Source organism: Lampris incognitus, chromosome 1 (genome assembly GCF_029633865.1).
Source record: "Lampris incognitus isolate fLamInc1 chromosome 1, fLamInc1.hap2, whole genome shotgun sequence".
In the NCBI taxonomy this organism is placed as follows: Eukaryota; Metazoa; Chordata; class Actinopteri; order Lampriformes; family Lampridae; genus Lampris; species Lampris incognitus.
The window spans coordinates 66,299,610-66,316,793 of record NC_079211.1 but is presented as its reverse complement, the minus strand read 5'-3'; the positions used below and the strand labels follow the sequence as shown (position 1 = coordinate 66,316,793).

The window sequence follows — 17,184 nt, the reverse complement described above, 5'->3', positions numbered from 1 at the left end:
ATATATATATATATATATATATATATATATATAGCGTTTTTTTTCCGAAACTGTCAATGATGTTGAGTGCTCGAATAATGAGGAGTGGAATATCACCACGGATACAGGAAAAAAAATGTGTTTTTCTTTTTTCCTGTGTCCGTGTTGATATATAAATATGTGTGTGTGTGTGTGTGTGTGTGTGTGTGTGTGTGTGTGTGTGTGTGTGTGTGTGTGTGTTTGTGTATGTATGTATGTATATAGATAGATAGATAGGTAGATCGTTTTATTAGCAACACGACCAAAACAAAATGTTGAAATTGTTGTCTACCGATGACCAATGTGGCGGCTCAGGGCCGTTGGAGTTCTTGCAAGTTCATTTCATGTGGGCGTTAAACCAAATGTTGTTAAAAGGGTCCTCTGTTCGTACAACGTGAGCGTCCACATTGCAATTGTCTTCTCTTGTCACCGATGCCTGGTAGATGACTCCCACTGTCTGGCTTTTTCCTTCAAGAGGACATACATAAATACACACACACACACATACACACACACACACACACACACACACACACACACACACACACCATTATATATATATATATATATATATATATGTATATATGTATATATGTATATGTGTGTGTGTATATATATATATATATATATATGTGTATAGATAGATAGATAGATAGATAGATAGATAGATAGATAGATAGATAGATAGATAGATAGATAGATAGATAGATAGATAGATAGATAGATAGATAGATAGATAGATAGATAGATAGATAGATAGATAGATAGATAGATAGATAGATATAATGGTGTAGCGTCCGGATCTGACAGTTTAGGGTGTGAAAGACCAAATTCAGACGACACATTCCTTTACATGTTATACAACAGCGCGTGCCGCACCATTCTCGACGCCCCCTCCTCGCGCTCTACGCGTCCGGTCCAGCAGCGCTCCTCTTCGCCAATCTGACGGCACGCACAGAGCGCTCGTGCTGATCCTTAGTTATCTGCCGAGGAGGAGGAGGAGGAGGAGGAAGGCGGAGAGCAGGCGGATGGGAGAATAGAGAGGAAATTAGACGTCTGTGAAGAAAGAAGGACGAGGAGAAAACAGGAGGACGTGACTTCGGGAAGACGGGAAAGAGGAAAGGACGTTTGTGGAGGAAGCCAGGCGTTGTGGAGGAAGACAGGAGAGGGCAGCGCAGATTAAAGAGATAGCAAAGCAAAGAAGATAGCTGTGACAGGAGAGAAGGATTAAAAAGGCATTTGGGAGACGATTTGTGCAAATAAAGAAAAAAACATAGCAAAATAAAGAAGAAAACATATCAAAATAAAGAAGAAAATCCGCTCTGCATGTGAAAACAGAAGAGATGGAGTCGGTGGGGAAGCTTGTGCGGCTCACGCTGCTGGTGCTGATGGGAACAAAGCTGACTCAGGTGGGTTTGCCTGTTTTAAACGATGTTTAATAAATCCACCACACCGGTGTATCCGTAATGGAACTGGCGATTAAAATGCTTAGCAGAAAACACAAACAAAGAATACTGGTCGTTTGGATAAAAATTATTGTATACTAACTGGACACTAGTAGGCGGTGTTAGGTTACTGTGCCGTCACAGTATTGTCATGGTTTTCTGTCGTGAAATAGCGCCGTTGCAAAGATGTCCTCATGGACACGTCCACCTGACGTGTACAGAGCTGCTGCAGCTCACTCACAGCATGCTTCAAGGGTTTAAATAAACTATATATGCAGTGGACCTACATTTCTATATGTATAATGGACCTACATTTCTCTATATGCAATGGACCTACATTTCTCTATATGCAGTGGACCTACATTTCTTTATATGCAATGGACCTACATTTCTATATATGCAGTGGACCTACATTTCTCTATATGCAATGGACCTACATTTCTATATATGCAGTGGACCTACATTTCTATATATGCAGTGGACCTACATTTCTATATATGCAATGAACCTACATTTCTCTATATGCAATGGACCTACATTTCTATATATGCAGTGGACCTACATTTCTCTATATGCAATGGACCTACATTTCTATATATGCAATGGACCTACATTTCTCTATATGCAATGGACCTACATTTATATATATGCAGTGGACCTACATTTCTATATATGCAGTGGACCTACATTTCTATATATGCAGTGGACCTACATTTCACCCAAAAACAAACAGAGCATTTCAGACGTATTTCAGTCTCTCAGTCATCTGTACTAATACTTTGCAACTATGCAGTCATCTTTACTAACACTGTACAACATCACAACAGGTTGTCCCTCCTAACAACAAGAACTGAAACCATTCTGGAAAAACCGATTCAGTTTAAAGTGAAATGCTGCATCAATTTGCTCATCAGGACTCAACATAATAGCCATGACCCAACACCATCCACAGCTGTAACGCAGCAACCACACACAACACCGTCTGGATCAGAAAACAAGTCATCATTAATATGAAATCAATGAAGGGTTGTCATCTTTACCTGCTGAGAACATAGACCAGTGCAGTTAAAGTGCCAACACTGCGTCATTGATCTAAACATTGTATACTAAAACAAGAAATGAAAGCTACTCCTCTACTCCTCACCAACCCTGACTTAAGTTTAACCTGCAATCCTACGTATGTCTCGTAGAAGCACACTAACAGCTGTGGCAAATGCCATGCTGTAACTTGGAAATGAACTGACAGAGCACATTTGACTTTCTGCAAAAAAGAGTGAAACGTTAATGGTATTCGTGTAATGGCATCCTCCCCTGGTCAAAGTGTGGCCGCTTTGCCACCTCAAAGGGCCTTTCTGCTTCTTGAAATTGATTTCCTCCGTTCTTAACAAGGCCAAGAGAGGATCTTCCTTCCCCGACAGGTCTCTCTGAGGCAGGTTTTGATTTGCAGGTCTACATTAGACACACCTATGACATCTCGGATTGGTCGGTCAGTTACTTTTCTATTCCACAACCACCAATCACCTCTTTCCCCTTACCTGAACCTCTTCAGGGTCCAGTCTTGATTTAATCTTTGACCTTTGACCAGTCACAAGTGCTTGTGGGCAGGTCTTGCCTAGACTGGGGAAAAAATAAAATCTCAATTTTTTTAACGGTTGCTCTGAGCTATGTCACGCGCCTTGTCGAGAGCATTTAATGACTAAACCTATGATGATTATTTAATTTCAAGTTTTATACAGCATCCACTTAACTTCATAGTAGTATGTTTAAATAAATTCAAATGTTTACCATTTTTTAGGAAAGTATTTCATGGGGGGCGCTGCTGAGCAGGAAAGATGTAAAATTTATTTTGCAGTAGGTCCGTCGAAATGTGATTTATTTTACACTTTATTTACACTATCGTGTACCTTTTACCAATCTAAGCTGTAGTAGTGCAACTGTTTACTGTTGTTAATGTATTTTTCAGTTGAGGATAATATCTGATGGGATGTCAAGGGAAATCCAATAAAGGAGGCCGCAGCAAGCGTGAGTCAGTGTCCCAACAGCAGCTAGACGCTAACGAGACTCTGTTGCTGAACTTAAGGCAGATGATGGACGAAATGCGCGCGTGTATTGTCGGGGAACTTAACTCCTTCATCTTGGAGGCCGTCAGAAGAGAGAGAAAAACGGCTCTCGAGTCTTTCCAGAGCCATTCTTTCAATTTGTTCGGAAAATTAATTCCCAATTTAACCCTGATTGATGCAGCTCTTACAGTAGATTATACATGATATAAATATATCCATATGATAGTATATTACACATGATATAAATATACCATATGATAGTAGATTATACATGATATAAATATATCCATATGATAGTATATTACAAATGATATAAATATACCATATGACCAAGGTACTGCATTAAATGATGTTCGGAGAGCAGTAGCCCATCAGGAAAAACAACTAGCAGAGTTAGGCAAAACACTCGCTGATCTAGCCTTTGCTGTAGGTGAACTGAGTAAGCGCAGCACTCAACAGGCATTCCTAGAGCCCAAGCCACGACCGAAGTTCACAAAGTTCACACCAGATGGTCAGCCTATCTGTTTCAAGTGTAGAGGCATAGGTCACATTGCAAGAAAATGCTCACAGGCCACAGGGGGTCAAGGGGACGCAACACCTAGTTCTTATGTAGTGCAGGAAAACTCGCACCCTCAGTTGTCATGAGCCACACAACTCGAGGGGAGGAAGCTGGCTCACCAAAAGAGACTCCAGACAGAAGCAGGATCTTAGAGCGTGCAGTCGGAGAATGTAAAACTGTTGAGGTGAAACTACGAGGTGTTACAGTGTCCTGCTTACTTGACACTGGTAGCCAGGTCAGTACAATTTCTGAGAGTTTTTTCAGGGAACACCTGTCAGTGAAAGGCGAAGACATTCACCCGGCATTTGAGTGGTTAAAGATCACTGCAGCTAATGGATTAGACATACCCTATATGGGCTATGTGGAGCTTGATGTAGAAGCCATGGGTCTGACTATCCCAGAGCGAGGTTTTCTGATAGTTAAAGATTCTGAACACTCTTCCTCTGTTCCAGGTCTAATAGGGATGAACATTGTCAAAAAATGCAGAGAGCTAGTACACACTGAGTTTGACACCACACTGCAGGAGAGGTTTGACTCAAACTGGAGAGAGGCTTTTAATCATCTTCATGCAGTACATGCAACAGACAGACTCTCTTTCGCTAGGGTAGCTGGTAAGGATGTAGTCCATATACCTGCTTCATCTGCTGCTACAGTTATGGCTAGGGGACTCAGGACCGTGAGTGAGGATGGTTCTTTTTTGTTGCTGGAGTCTGTGTGTGTCCCCGTTCCTGGAGGTTTGGTTGTTGTGCCTACTTTGGTTTCATCGGGCAATCACATTTTTCCAGTCCGAGTCATGAACATGTCTGATGAAGATATCTGGCTAGGGCCACGGACTAGGCTAGGGGTTTTGACTCAGGTAGACTGTGTGAAAAGTGATGAGCTTTGTGAGGTACAGTTCCAGAGAATCTCAGCAGACACTGAACAAGTGGGTATCAGTGAACACCCCAAAACACCGACAGATGTGCAGGAAATTCTCGGCAAGCTCAATTTTTGTGGTAGCCCAGAACAGCAAGCACAGCTGACTTTGTTACTGGAGAAGTACTCTTTTGTGTTTGCAACAGAAGATGAAGATCTAGGCCACACTGACAAAGTACAACATGAGATCCATCTGACAGATGACATACCTGTAACACAGCCATACAGACGAATCCCACCCACACAGTACAGTGAAGTCAGGGAACATATTGGCAAGCTGCTTAAAAAAGGGGTCATTCAAGAAAGCTCCAGTGCTTATGCTTCGCCCATAGTAGTAGTGAGAAAGGCAGATGGTAGTCTGAGGCTATGTGTCGATTACAGGAAACTCAACTCAAAGACAAGACGTGATGCATTCCCGCTCCCGAGAATTGATGAGAGTTTTGATGCGCTGAGAGGGGCAAAGTTCTTTTCGACCATAGATCTGGTGAGCGGATACCACCAGGTAGCTATGCATGACAGAGATCGGACTAAGACTGCATTTACTACACCGTTTGGTCTGTATGAGTACATGAGAATGCCTTTTGGTGTTTGTAACGGTCCAGCTACATTTCAGAGACTTATGCAAGTTACTATGAATGATCTCATTTTTCAGATACTCCTGGTCTACCTAGATGACATCTTGGTTTTTTCAGAGACATTTGAGCAGCATTTGGAGAGACTTGAGACCGTGTTTAAGAGACTGGCAGAGACGGGCCTTAAGGTGAAGTTGCAGAAGTGTGCTTTTCTACAACAGTCAGTAAAGTTTTTGGGTCATCAGGTGTCAGCAGAAGGTATAGGAACTGACCCCTCCAAGGTCTCTGCTGTTAAGAAGTGGAAGGTCCCAACCACTGCCAAAGAGCTGCAGTCGTTCTTGGGTTTCTGTAGTTACTACAGGAGATTCATTCGAGGCTTTTCACAGATTGCCGGGCCACTGCATGACCTAGTCAACAAATGTTAAGGTGTGAAAAAACAGGGAAAGTAGGTCACCAGTTTTGTAATATGTGGAAACCAGAGTGTGACTCTTCCTTTGAGCAGTTAAAGGAAAAACTTACCTCTGCTCCCATTTTGGGTTTTGCCGACTTCACACAACCATTTGTAGTTGAGACAGATGCTAGTCAGCATGGATTAGGCGCTGTATTGTGTCAGCAGCAAGGTGACACCAGACGTGTCCTAGCATATGCTAGCCGCAGACTACGCCAGGCTGAGAAGAATGACCGAAATTATAGTAGCATGAAGTTGGAGTTGCTTGCCTTAAAATGGGCAGTTGCTGAAAAATTCAGGGGTTACTTGCTTGGTTCAAAGTTTGTTGTCCTGACTGATAACAATCCCCTCTGCCACCTCAAGACAGCCAAGTTAGGTGCTATAGAGCAGAGGTGGGTAGCGCAGCTGTCTGTTTTTGATTTCGAGGTTAAGTACCGTCCTGGTTGCAGTAATGCCGCCGCAGATGCTCTCTCTAGGCAGGAGTTTGCAGGGGAGCCTGAAACAGACCCTGACTCGGATTTTGACGACTGTATCACTGTGTGTAACCTGATTGAGCGAGGAACAGTTCTGGATCCTGGTCTTGTCTCTAGAGGTCTGGAGTGTTACAAAGTGAGACAGATCTGTGCTGGGGAGTCGAGGTCTGGTGAGACAAGTACTAAACAGGGCAACACCCCCACACTGCCAGGTTATACCAGAGAGGAGCTGGTAGGTTTTCAGGCCGGTGACCCCACCCTAAAAGAGTTTAGGGCATTTTGGGATCGGGGGAGGAGGCCATGTCCCAGAGAGAGAGCAGCCCTGTGTAGTCAAGTGAAAAGATTGTTGTAACAATGGAGATGCATACAACAACGAGAAGGGTTGTTGTACAGGGTTATCACAGACCCACATCATGGAGAAGTGTAGCAGTTACTCGTGCCTAGTTGTTTGAGGGACCAAGTTCTAGAAAATGTACATAACAACATGGGACATCAGGGCATAGAGCGCACTGTAAACTTGCCAAGAGGGAGGTGTTTTTTGGGTAGGGCTATGCGAGGATGTTGAAAGCTGGGTTAAAAACTGCGAGCGGTGCATTTTGACCAAGATGCCTCAGCCAAAAATCCATGCTCCAGTTCAAAGCATTCCTGGCCTCCAGACCTCTAGAAGTGGTGGCTGTTGATTTTACAGTGTTGGAGGCAGCTTCAGATGGCCGTGAAAATGTCCTTGTTGTGACCGATGTGTTTACAAAGTTCACACAAGCGTATGCTACCAAAGACCAGAAGGCTGACACTACAGCTAAATTATTGCTCAGGGAATGGTCCATGAAATATGGGGTCCCAGAGAGACTGCACTCAGACCAAGGTCGAAATTTCGAGAGTGAAATTATAGCAGAGCTGTGCAAACTCTATGGGGTTAAAAAGACACGGACAACTCCCTACAGGCCACAGGGAAACGGTCAGTGTGAAAGATACAATCGCACACTCCATGACTTGTTAAGGACACTCCCACCAGAGAAAAAAAAGCGTTGGCCAGAGCATCTGTCTGAAGTAGTATATGCCTATAATGTCACTCTTCATTCCACCACAGGGTACTCGCCTTATACTTTGCTTTTCGGGCTACAGCCACATCTCCCAGTAGATGCTTTATTAGGGCGTGAGTGTGTGTCAGACAGGAAACAGGATTGGTTGTCTGTTCATCAGGAGAGACTCAGACAGGCACATGAGAGAGCCAGAGAGTACTCAGAGCAGAAGGCAGCTGAGAGGATCTCACTGCAAAATGAGAAGGTGTATTGTCCTCCTGTGGATATTGGTCAGTTGGTTTTCCTACATCACAGACCCCCAGGTAGACATAAGATTAAGGACACATGGACCTCAACAGTCTACAAGGTAGTTGACATCCAGGGTACCACACACACTGTTGAACCTTTTGAGGGAGGTCCCATTAAAAGAGTTCATAGGTCAGAGTTGCGACCTTGTGCAAAACCAGTTCCCAAACCAAGAACTAGAACTAGATTACAGACCACTACACAGTCTGTAGCTGAGGATGAGCCTGAGTCACCTAAGGCTGATTTTGTTATTGTTGAGGAAGTCATCCCTCGCCGGCTTGTGCAAGTACCTAACCTGCCTCTTGCAGCAGAAAGTGTTAGTTTACATGTGACAGCACCCACAGATGAGAGTGACGGTGAAGGACCTGAGGAAGGTTATTCAGATATGAGAAATTGTGGCACAGAAACAGAATGTGTTAATGATGTGCATCCAGACATTTGCGACAGTGACTTGCCCATTATTGAAAACAGGGACAGGCCCGCGCTAACAGATGATGCTGGTGGAGCAGCACGTAGAACCTATGCACCTAAACCTGCCATTAGGAAAAGCAATCGGGAAATGGCTGGATCTCATTCAGACCCATTTCATCTGCCAAAGTCAGCCTGTAATGCAGTCTCAGTCAGCACAGACATGGTCTCTAAGGTTTTTACAAGCCTGGGTGCTGCTCTCTTTGAAAAGGCCTTGCAGGGAGTATTTGAGTCAGTTCATGTTTCGTAGTCACCGAGGACGTTGACTATATTTGCAGGGGAGTATGTAGCCAGGTGGTAAATCTGTTAAATATGTTAAATGATTTTCCACTCAAATTTAGTATAGTTTAACTGTTAATATATGTAATTGTTACACTGCCAAGCCATGTAAAATGTCATTTGATGTATTTAAATTGTGAAGCAGATTGTGAGTATATTTTTTATAGTTTTGGTTGTCATTGCATGTTTTGACCAGTAAGTGGCAGTGTTGCGGACTTTTATTGTAACTCCGTGCAAGTCATCCAAGTGCATCTTGGGTACTCTTTCTACAAGTTATCCAAGTACATCTTGGGTATTATTTCTTTTTTTCTTTTCGAAGCACCTGAAGATTGCGGTGTGACGGTGCTCTGACTCCGTAGTAAGTAGGGGTAAATATCTTGTGAAATATACCTGTAACATTATTCCAAACAATATTTTATGTCGGTAATTTGACAAGATGGTTTGATTTAGACGCTACTGGAGTTGATGTTCGTTGATTTTGGGCGCGAGCCGTCGACCACTGTTCGCCATTGCAGGCATGACAAGGTAATGTTGGCGTGCATAAAGCCACACCATGCCATTGTATTTGGGTAGTAAGGGAAATGTAAAGGTTTTATATGCATTTTCATTCTGTTTAAAGGTAACTGACAGAGTGAGAAGTTGCGCTATCTTCAGGAAGTTCCACATGTCTTTGTTAAACCCTGTTTAACATACATAGTCCACTGCCGTATTTTGACCCGTATTTTGTATTTTGTATTTATTATTTTCCTTTTAAAATCTTTTCTGTTAAACTTGCCACATCTGTGAACATTTATGAGCTGTTTGCTCGAAAGACACAGGAATTTATGCAATTTATGCAACCCCGGAAGTAATTGTGTCCTATGTGGTATCTAATTTCACGGGCTACACATATGATAGTAGATTACACATGATATAAATATACCATATGATAGTAGATTATACATGATATAGATATATCCACGACAGTAGATTATATATGAAATAAATCTAATCATGTGATACTACATTATACATGATATAAATATTATATATATATATCCATATGATAGTAGATCATACATGAAATTTATCCATATCATAGTATGTTACACATAACAAACACACACACACACACACACACACACACACACACATATATATATATATATATATATATATATATATATATATATATATATATATGTGTGTGTGTGTGTGTGAGAGAGATAATAGATTATACATGACATATATCCATATGAAAATAGATTATACATGATATAAATATACCATATGATAGTAGATTGTACATGAAATAAATACATCCATATGATAATAGATTGTACATGTGTCACAGCCTCTTGCCCTTGACATCAAAGCGATCGCCCCTGACACCTGCTGACCCCCCTTTTTTCACCCCCGGTACACCAGCTGGTCACGCCCTCTCTCCCTTGACTTCAAAGCAATCAGCCTCTCTCCCTTGACATCAAAGCGATCGCCCTTGACACCTGCTGACCCCCCCCCCTTCACCCCGGTACACCAGCTGGCCATCAAAGCAGTCAGCCGCTCTCCCTTGACATCAAAGCGATCATCACCCTTAAAAGGCCTCCACTGTGGACCAGTCTTCGCTGGAACGTCGCCATTCATGGACTTCTGCCTGCCTGCCTACCTGCCACTGAGCCAACTCCTGCTCTACCCCTGAGATTGGTTACTTTATTAAAGACTTGATTCTTCCCTTACCTGGTTGTCCCGTCTGCTTTTGGGTTCTTTCCTGATACGTGACAGTACGTTCAAGCCACTATGGACCCAGCAGACCATTCCACCACAGACCTGGCCACAGTCTGCCAGGCTGTAGCCAACCAGGAATCGGTCCTCGGCCAGCACAGCCAGGTGCTACAGGAGATGGCTGACGCCCTCCATGAGCTCGGCTCAAAGATCTCCGGGATCCAGACCCAACTTGGTGCCTCTGCTAGCCCGGGACCCGGCCCTCCAGCTCCGCCACCCTCAGCGCCATCAACTTCGGCCAAGGAACCATGGGTCGCCCCGCCCGATAAGTATGATGGAGATTTTGGACTTTGTCGCCCTTTTTTGATGCAGTGTGAGATTGTGTTTAACCAGCAGCCCCAGTCATATTCCACGGATGGAGCCAAAGTCGCTTACATCATGGGTCTTCTCCGGGGAAGCGCCCTGGATTGGGCTACAGCGGTGTGGGAGATGCGGGCCTCCACTTCCTCATCCTACGCTGTGTTCACCACTGCTTTTCACCAGGTTTTTGATCATCCCGTGCGGGGAAAGGATGCGTCAAAAAGACTGACCTCTCTCCGCCAGGGTTCCCGCAGCGTCGCTGACTACTCAGCTGAGTTCCGTACACTATCAGCGGAGAGCGGATGGAACAACGAGTCCCTCCAGGCCGGCTTTTCCAACGGTCTAAGCGAATCCATAAAGGACGAATTGGTTTCCTACCCCGAGCCTGGAGGGTTGGAGGAATTGGTTACCCTGGCCATTCGTGTGGACAACCGTCTCCGGGAGCGGAGGAGAGAGAGGACGCGCCGCTTTCCGGGTCACGGCAGCTTTCCACGGGCCACACCTCCAAACTCTGGGGGCCGAGCTCGCTCGACTGAGGCTGGTGTCCTCCGAGAAAGCCCGAGACGTGACTCTTCCCCAGCTTCGGAGCCGATGCAACTCGGCCGCTTCCGGCTCAACCCGGAGGAGCGTCAACGCCGCAACACCGAGAACAGCTGCTTGTATTGTGGTCAGCCTGGTCACTTTCTCGGCTCCTGCCCTCACCGTCCGTCAAACTAGCAGGCTGACGAGGGAGGAGGAGGATCCTCGTGAGCCCAACTGTCTGCCCTCTGTCTCCTCGTCCACGTATCCAGTTGCAAGCTACCATCAGTTTTAAAGGTCAGTCCACTAAACTTTTGGCTTTCATTGACTCTGGAGCTGATGAAAGCTTTTTGGATGCAGGTGTTGTGAAGAAATTAGGGTCGTGCCACTGTGAGTCTGGACCAGCCTCTTGAAGCTAATGCCATGGATGAACGTCTCCTGGCCCAGATAACCTCTAAGACCGAGCCTGTGCGTCTCCTGTTGTCGGGGAACCATCAAGAGGAGTTAAGTTTTTTCGTTATCAATTCTCCATTTGTTCCCATTATACTTGGTCATCCCTGGCTGGTTAAGCGTAGTCCCAATATTGATTGGTCATCAGCCAGAATTTCAAGTTGGAGTCCCGTCTGTCATGCCATATGCCTCCAGTCTGCTCTGCCTCAGTCTGTCCCCTGTCAGGTGTCAAGCTCTGAGATTTCTGACCTGTCACTGGTGCCTCCAGAGTACCATGACCTCCGAGCCGTGTTCAACAAGCAGCAAGCTCTCTCCCTGCCTCCTCATCGCCCCTATGATTGCGCTATTGACCTGCTGCCGGGCGCTCCCCTCCCCAGCAGTCGTCTATATAGCCTCTCGAAGTCTGAGCGGGAGTCAATGGAGCGGTACATCAAGGACTCCTTGGCGGCTGGTCTTATTCGCCCGTCATCATCACCCCTTGGTGCGGGGTTATTTATTTTGGTCAAGAAGGACAAAACCCTTCAGCCGTGTATTGACTATAGAGGCCTCAATAACATCACAGTCAAGAATAAGTACCCTCTGCCCCTCATGACTTCTGCTTTTGATTCTCTCCAGGGAGCCACAGTGTTCACTAAACTAGACCTCCGCAATGCTTACCATCTGGTCCGGGTTCGAGACGGAGATGAATGGAAGACTGCCTTCAACACCCCCCTGGGGCATCTTGAATATCTGGTGATGCCGTTTGGTCTCACTAATGCCCCAGCTGTCTTCCAGAGTCTGGTCAATGACGGCCTACGTGACATGTTGGATCGTTTCATTTGTGTTTACCTGGATGATATCCTGATTTTTTCCAGAGACCTGTCAGAGCATGTCCTGCACGTCCGCCAAGTCCTTCAATGGCTTCTGGAGAAACACCTTTTCGTAAAAGCAGAGAAGTGCGAATTCCATGCCCCTTCAGTCACCTTCCTGGGCTACACCGTGGCCGATGGGCAGGTGAGAATGGACCCCGCCAAGGTCAGAGCGGTTCTTGAGTGCCAAGCCCGACCAGCCGTAAGCAGCTTCAGAGGTTTCTTGGGTTTGCCAACTTCTACAGACAGTTCATCCGCAATTACAGCCGCGTTGCGGCCCCACTAACCGCCCTTACCTCCACCTCCAGACAGTTCCTGTGGACCCCTGTAGCAGAGGCAGCTTTCCAAGCCCTCAAGCACCGCTTCACCACAGCTCCTATCCTCATCCAGCCAGAACCAACCAAGCAGTTCGTTGTAGAAGTGGACGCCTCTGAGATTGGGGTGGGGGCGGTCCTTTCTCGGCGCTCCAGTGAGGATGGCAAGACACACCCCTATGCCTTCCTGTCTCGCCGTCTCTCCCCAGCTGAAAGGAACTATGATGTGGGGAATCGTGAGCTCCTGGCGGTGAAATTGGCACTGGAGGAATGGCGACATTTTCTGGAGGGGTCTGAGCTTCCTTTTATAGTGTGGACTGACCATAAGAACCTGGAATACATCCAGTCAGCAAAGCGACTCACCGCGCGCCAAGCCAGGTGGGCACTCTTTTTAGGTCGTTTTAATTTTTCTTTGACGTACAGACCTGGCTCCAGGAATGCCAAGCCCGATGCTCCGTCTCGTGTGCATGGGGAGGAGTCTGAGCCCAAGCTCCAACCTGACACCATCGTTCCCTCTACCTGTGTGGTTGCGGCTGCGGCTGTCACCTGGAACATTGAAAGGGAGGTCATGGCAGCACAACAGACTCAGCCTGACCCAGGTAACGGTCCCCCTTGGGCGCTTGTTTGTTCCAGATGCTGTTAAATCTAGTGTGTTGCAGTGGGCTCACTCTTCCAAGCTTACCTGCCATCCTGGAGTAACCCGGACCCTAGCCTTCCTCCGTAGGCGGTTCTGGTGGCCTTCCATGACGGAGGACACTGGGTCTTTTGTTTCTGCCTGTCCTGTTTGTGCCCAGAATAAGCCCTCCACTCGGGCCAGTGCCGGTCTGCTGCGCCCCCTGCCTGTTCCACACCGTCCCTGGTTGCATCTCTCCTTGGATTTCGTCTCTGGCATGCCCGCCTCCGACGGTAACACCGTTGTACTGACTGTTGTTGATCGCTTCAGTAAATTTGTTCACTTATTGCCCTTATCTAGACTGCCTTCGGCCCGAGAGACTGCGGATCTGCTGGTCAGGGAGGTTTTCCGGGTCCACGGTCTTCCCCGTGATATTGTGTCTGACCGTGGCCCCCAGTTCACTTCTGCTGTCTGGAAGGCTTTCTGCTCTGCCATCGGTGCCACCGTCAGGCTGTCATCGGGGTTCCATCCTCAGACCAACGGCCAGGCCGAGAGGGCCAACCAGGCATTGGAGACTGTTCTCCACTGTCTGGTGTCTGCCAACCCATCCTCTTGGTCCTCACAACTTCCTTGGGTAGAATATGCTCATAACACCTTGCCATCGTCTGCTACTGGGTTGTCCCCTTTTCAATGCCTTGACGGCTATCAGCCTCCCCTTTTTCCTTTTCAAGAGGTAGACGTTCCGGTTCCGTCTGTCCAGGCCCATGTCCGTCGGTGCCGTCGGACCTGGCGGCGAGCCCGTGCTGCACTGCTCAGGACCTCCGGCCGTTACCAGCGCTTGGCGGATCGTCATCGCACCCCTGCTCTGGACTACTCCCCCGGTGACCAGGTATGGCTCTCTACCAAGGACCTACCCTTGAAATCGGACGCTAAGAAACTGTCCCCCAGGTATATTGGTGCCTTTCCCATTGTCAAAGTCATTAACCCCTCTGTGGTCCGTTTGAAGCTGCCCCGCACTCTCCGGGTTCACCCTTCCTTCCATGTGTCCTGCCTCAAACCTGTCTCAACCAGCCATCTAGTTCCTCCGGCCCCCCCGCCCCCACCTCCTCGTATGATCAACAATCATCCGGTTTACACCGTTCATCGTTTCCTAGACTCTAGTCGCCGCGGTCGCGGCCTGCAGTATCTCGTTGACTGGGAGGGATATGGCCCGGAGGAGAGGTGTTGGGTCCCTCGCCGCCTGGTCCTGGATGCGAATCTCATCCAGGACTTCCACAGGACGCACCCTGACGGGTCTGGTAGGTCGCCTGGTGGCGCCCCTCGGAGGGGGGGTACTGTCACAGCCTCTCGCCCTTGACATCAAAGAGATCGCCCTTGACACCTGCTGACCCCCCCCCCCCCTTCACCCCGGTACACCAGCTGGCCATCAAAGCAGTCAGCCGCTCTCCCTTGACATCAAAGCGATCATCACCCTTAAAAGGCCTCCACTGTGGACCAGTCTTCGCTGGAACGTCGCCTTTCATGGACTTCTGCCTGCCTGCCTACCTGCCACTGAGCCAACTCCTGCTCTACTCCTGAGATCGGTTACTTCAATAAAGACTTGATTCTTCCCTTACCTGGTTGTCCCGTCTGCTTTTGGGTTCTTTCCTGATACGTGACAACATAAATATATACATATGATAGAAGATTATACATGATATAAATATATCCATATTATAGTAGATTATCCATTATATAAATATATCCATATGATAGCAGATTATATATGATATAAATACATCCATATGATAGTAGATTATACATGATATAAACATATCCATATGATAGTAGATTATACATGATATACATATATTCGTATGATAGGAGATTACACATGATATATATTTATCCATATGATAGTAGATTATACATGATATAAATACATCCATATGATAGTAGATTATGAATGATATAAACATATCCATATGATAGTAGATTATACATGATATACATATATTCGTATGATAGGAGATTACACATGATATATATTTATCCATATGATAGTAGATTATACATGATATAAATACATCCATATGATAGGAGATTACACATGATATAAATATATCCATATGATAGTAGATTATGAATGATATAAACATATCCATATGATAGGAGATGACACATGATATAAATATATCCATATGATAGCAGATTATGCACGATATAATATATCTATATGATGCTATATTATACATGAAATAAATCTATCCATGTGATACTACATTATACATGTTATAAATATGTCCATATGATACTACATTATACATGATATAAATATATCCATATGATAGTAGATTTTCCATTATATAAACATATCCATATGATAGTAGATTATACATGATATAAATACATCCATATGATAGTAGATTATACATGATATGAACATATCCATATGATAGTATATTACACATGATATAAATATACCATATGATACTAGATTATACATGATATAAACATATCCATGTAATACTAGATTATACATGATATAAATATACCATATGATAGTAGATTACACATAATATAAATATACCATATGATAGCATATTACACATGATATAAATATACCATATGATAGTAGATTACACATGACATAAGCAGGAACATCTGTTTGGAACAAGACTAGACCACCATCGTACCCGGACACCCGCACACATTATCCATTTGAGGCAATATGAGTGAAATAACAATACTTTTTTTTGTTTTACTTAAAAAAGAAAGAAAAAAAAGATTCCAAGGTATGACAGCTGCCATAGCTCCTTATGTACATCTAAATCTGATGTTCATCTGTCCATTTATCTCTATCTTTCTGCTCGCCTGTCTGTCTGTCTGGCCGTCTTTCTGTCTGTCTTTCTGTGTCTGTGTGTCTGTCTGTATGTCTGCTGTCTGTGTGTCTATCTTTGTGCCTGTCTGTCTTTCTGTGTGTGTGTGTGTGTGTGTGTGTGTGTGTGTGTGTGTGTGTGTGTGTGTGTGTGTGTGTGTGTGTGTGTGTGTGTGTGTGTGTGTGTGTGTGTGTGTGTGTGTGTGTCTGTGTGTGTCTGTGTGTGTGTGTCTGTCTGTAGGTGTGGCCAGCCCAGCCAGAGGAAGGCTGGCAGGTGTATAGTTCAGCCCAGGACACGGAGGGGCGCTGTGTTTGTACCGTGGTGGCTCCGCAACAGACGGTCTGCTCCAGAGATGCCAGGACTAAACAGCTACGCCAGCTCCTGGAGAAGGTACTGTAATAATACTATTAATAATACTACCAATACTACTACTATTACTCTATGACTACTACTACTCTAACTACATCTATCACCGCTGCAGATGCTACTATAACTGTAGTATCTATGTTTACTGTTGGAAAAATATAATACTACTGCTTAAACTAGTACTATGACTACCACTGCTATAAATACTAGAGTCCCGTACTACTACTAACATAGCATCTACTATGTCTACTGATCTAATACTACCACTGCTATAAATACTAGAGTCAAAGCCCCTACTACTACTAACATAGCATCTACTGTGTGGACTGATCTAATGCTACCACTGCTATAAATACTAGAGTCAAAGCCCCTACTATTACTAACATAGCATCTACTGTGTCTACTGATCTAATACTACCACTGCTATAAATACTAGAGTCACAGCCCCTACTACTACTAACATAGCATCTACTGTGTCTACTGATCTAATACTACCACTGATATAGATTCTAGAGTCAAAGCCCCCATTACTACTAACATATTGTAACGTGCATGGATTAGAAGACACGCTGGCCGCTGACTCGCGGGTCTGA

The 17,184-nt window shown here is 45.2% G+C and overlaps 1 protein-coding gene across 1 annotated transcript in view; it reads left to right on the top strand.

Moving 5' to 3' along the window:
• Positions 1–1,069: 1,069 nt before the first annotated feature.
• LOC130115692 (noelin-like) overlaps positions 1,070–17,184 on the top strand; it is a 60,738-nt gene continuing 44,623 nt past the window's right edge. The window contains exons 1-2 of the mRNA XM_056283475.1: positions 1,070–1,427; positions 16,466–16,615. Of these exons, the coding sequence (XP_056139450.1) occupies positions 1,362–1,427; positions 16,466–16,615 (216 nt within the window). The 5' untranslated portion in view covers positions 1,070–1,361. The remainder of the gene's footprint in view (positions 1,428–16,465; positions 16,616–17,184) is intronic.